At 41.0% G+C, this 2,278-nt stretch overlaps 1 protein-coding gene across 1 annotated transcript; it reads left to right on the top strand.

The window, feature by feature from the left end:
- The first annotated feature begins 791 nt into the window (after positions 1-791).
- Positions 792-1,956, top strand: LOC120590102 (olfactory receptor 52B2-like). The gene has a single exon (XM_039847741.1). It carries the CDS (start codon positions 792-794, stop codon positions 1,737-1,739), a length of 948 nt encoding a protein of 315 aa, XP_039703675.1. The 3' UTR covers positions 1,740-1,956.
- The last annotated feature ends 322 nt before the right edge of the window (positions 1,957-2,278 follow it).

The raw sequence follows: 2,278 nt of genomic DNA, 5'->3' as shown, positions 1-2,278 counted from the left end.
AGTTCATTTTCACAGATCAGGCTAAATTTACGAGATGTGAAAAACTTGCCTTTTATTAATAATTAAAAGTCGTAAGCCCAGAATTTGAACCTGGGGAAGGCTTCCCACATGATAAATATTTGAGTGTGAATTGGAAGATCAGTAGGTTTAACAAACACCAAAGGTAGAAAAGTATGTTCCAGATTAAGAGAAAAACCTTGAGAAAAGTCACGAAGTTTTGAAAACTGTGTATAGAGTGGATCATAGTTTTATTTAACGTTGTCAGAGTTCCTAAAGGTGACCGAAGCTAGAGAAGAAAATAACACTGGGATTGTGGAAGTCCTCGCATGATTGAGAAGTTTGGGCTTTATCTTGTGATCATTAAATCATCATATAAAAGTTGTAAGATAAAACACAGTAAGATTTTTGTTTTGGGCATACCATCCAGGCTGCAACATAGCTGATGGATACAGAGGGACTGAGGACGGGAAATGGGAAATGAGGAGACTAGATAAGTTAGAATGCTATTGCAATAGAAAAGGTGCAGGATGACCAAAGCCTGAGTAGGAACACGTAAGTGAGAATAGGAGTCATGAATGGACTGTAGACTTTGCTGAGGTGTGATCAGGAGCTTTTTTTATATTTATGTTTGCAATGATAATGTAGAAGTTGAAAGCATAACATTGCATACTCTAAGTCAAGGCATTAATGATTGATTCAATTATCTACTGTTCAACTTTCAGTGAAACCTAGAGCTGGTTCTGCCCACTGACTCCTTCTGTAGTCTTCAAAGAGAGACTCCAAGAACAGACATGTTTGGTGCTAACCTTACCACCTTCCACCCCACCGTGTTCATCCTACTTGGCATCCCGGGACTGGAGAACTACCACACTTGGCTTTCCATCCCCTTCTGCCTCATGTACATCACTGCAGTCTTGGGAAATGGAGCCCTTGTTCTTGTTGTCCTCAGTGAACGCACCCTCCATGAACCCATGTATGTCTTCCTATCTATGCTGGCTGGCACTGACATCTTGCTGTCTACCACCACTGTGCCCAAGGCCCTGGCTATCTTCTGGTTCCATGCTGGGGAGATTGCCTTTGATGCCTGCATCACTCAGATGTTTTTCATCCATGTTGCCTTTGTGGCTGAGTCAGGAATCCTGCTTGCCATGGCATTTGACCGCTATGTGGCCATTTGTACTCCTTTGAGGTACACAGCCATTTTAACTCCTATGGCAATTGGAAAAATGACCCTGGCAATCTGGGGACGGAGCATTGGTACAATTTTCCCTATCATATTCCTGCTGAAGAGGCTGCCATACTGTCGGACCAATATTATCCCGCACTCATACTGTGAGCACATTGGGGTGGCCCGATTGGCCTGTGCTGACATCACTGTCAATATCTGGTATGGTTTCTCAGTGCCAATGGCATCAGTTTTGGTAGATGTTGCACTCATTGGTATTTCCTACACTTTGATTCTCCAAGCTGTCTTTAGACTTCCTTCCCAGGATGCCCGGCACAAAGCTCTCAATACCTGTGGTTCCCATATTGGAGTCATTCTCCTCTTTTTCATTCCATCTTTTTTTACTTTCCTGACTCATCGCTTTGGCAAGAATATCCCCCACCATATCCACATTCTTCTGGCAAATCTCTATGTGTTAATTCCCCCCATGCTTAATCCCATCATCTATGGAGCAAAGACCAAGCAAATCAGGGACAGTATGGCTCACATGTTATCTATTGTGGGTAAGTCTTGAGAAAGCTCATGGTTCCTTCACAGCTTTCCCTTACCAGTAGGAGAAAAGAGAACTTACCAATGAAGTTCCCAAGCTTTGGTTCTACCATGTGTTGCAGCAGAAAGAACATGGGTGTTGGAATAAAACAGAGATGGACTCAAATCTTGGCTCCCTTATTTTCTGATTTTTGACCATGGGTAGGTTCCCACCTTTTGGAAATTTAGCCATAATCTATAAAATGGAACCACTTGTAGCTAGGGTCTAAAGTTTATATAAGAATTAAATTAAATGTGTAAACTACTTGGTACATTGCTTAGCATTTAGTGGGCTCTCAGTGTTAGCTATAATTCTAATTTGAAGTTTGTGCCTGAGGAAATGTTTTAGATTTGGTTTATATGAGATTTCCAGTATTTTTAGAGGCTCCTCTTCCTTCTAAGACTGTATGATGATTATCTTCACCTTTAATACCACTGCCATCATAACTGCAAGTTTATTGTACAAATCAGATTAGATAATGAATATAAAAGAGTGCTTTTAAAAAAATTAATCTTTCGAAAAGA

This window comes from Pteropus medius, unplaced genomic scaffold (genome assembly GCF_902729225.1).
Source record: "Pteropus medius unplaced genomic scaffold, Ma_sr-lr_union100, whole genome shotgun sequence".
Lineage (NCBI taxonomy): Eukaryota > Metazoa > Chordata > Mammalia > Chiroptera > Pteropodidae > Pteropus > Pteropus medius.
This window is presented reverse-complemented; position numbering and strand designations above follow the sequence as displayed.

Coding starts and splice junctions, on each gene's coding strand:
- LOC120590102 (XM_039847741.1), top strand. CDS start 792: ATGTTTGGTGCTAACCTTACCACCTTCCACCCCACCGTGTTCATCCTA.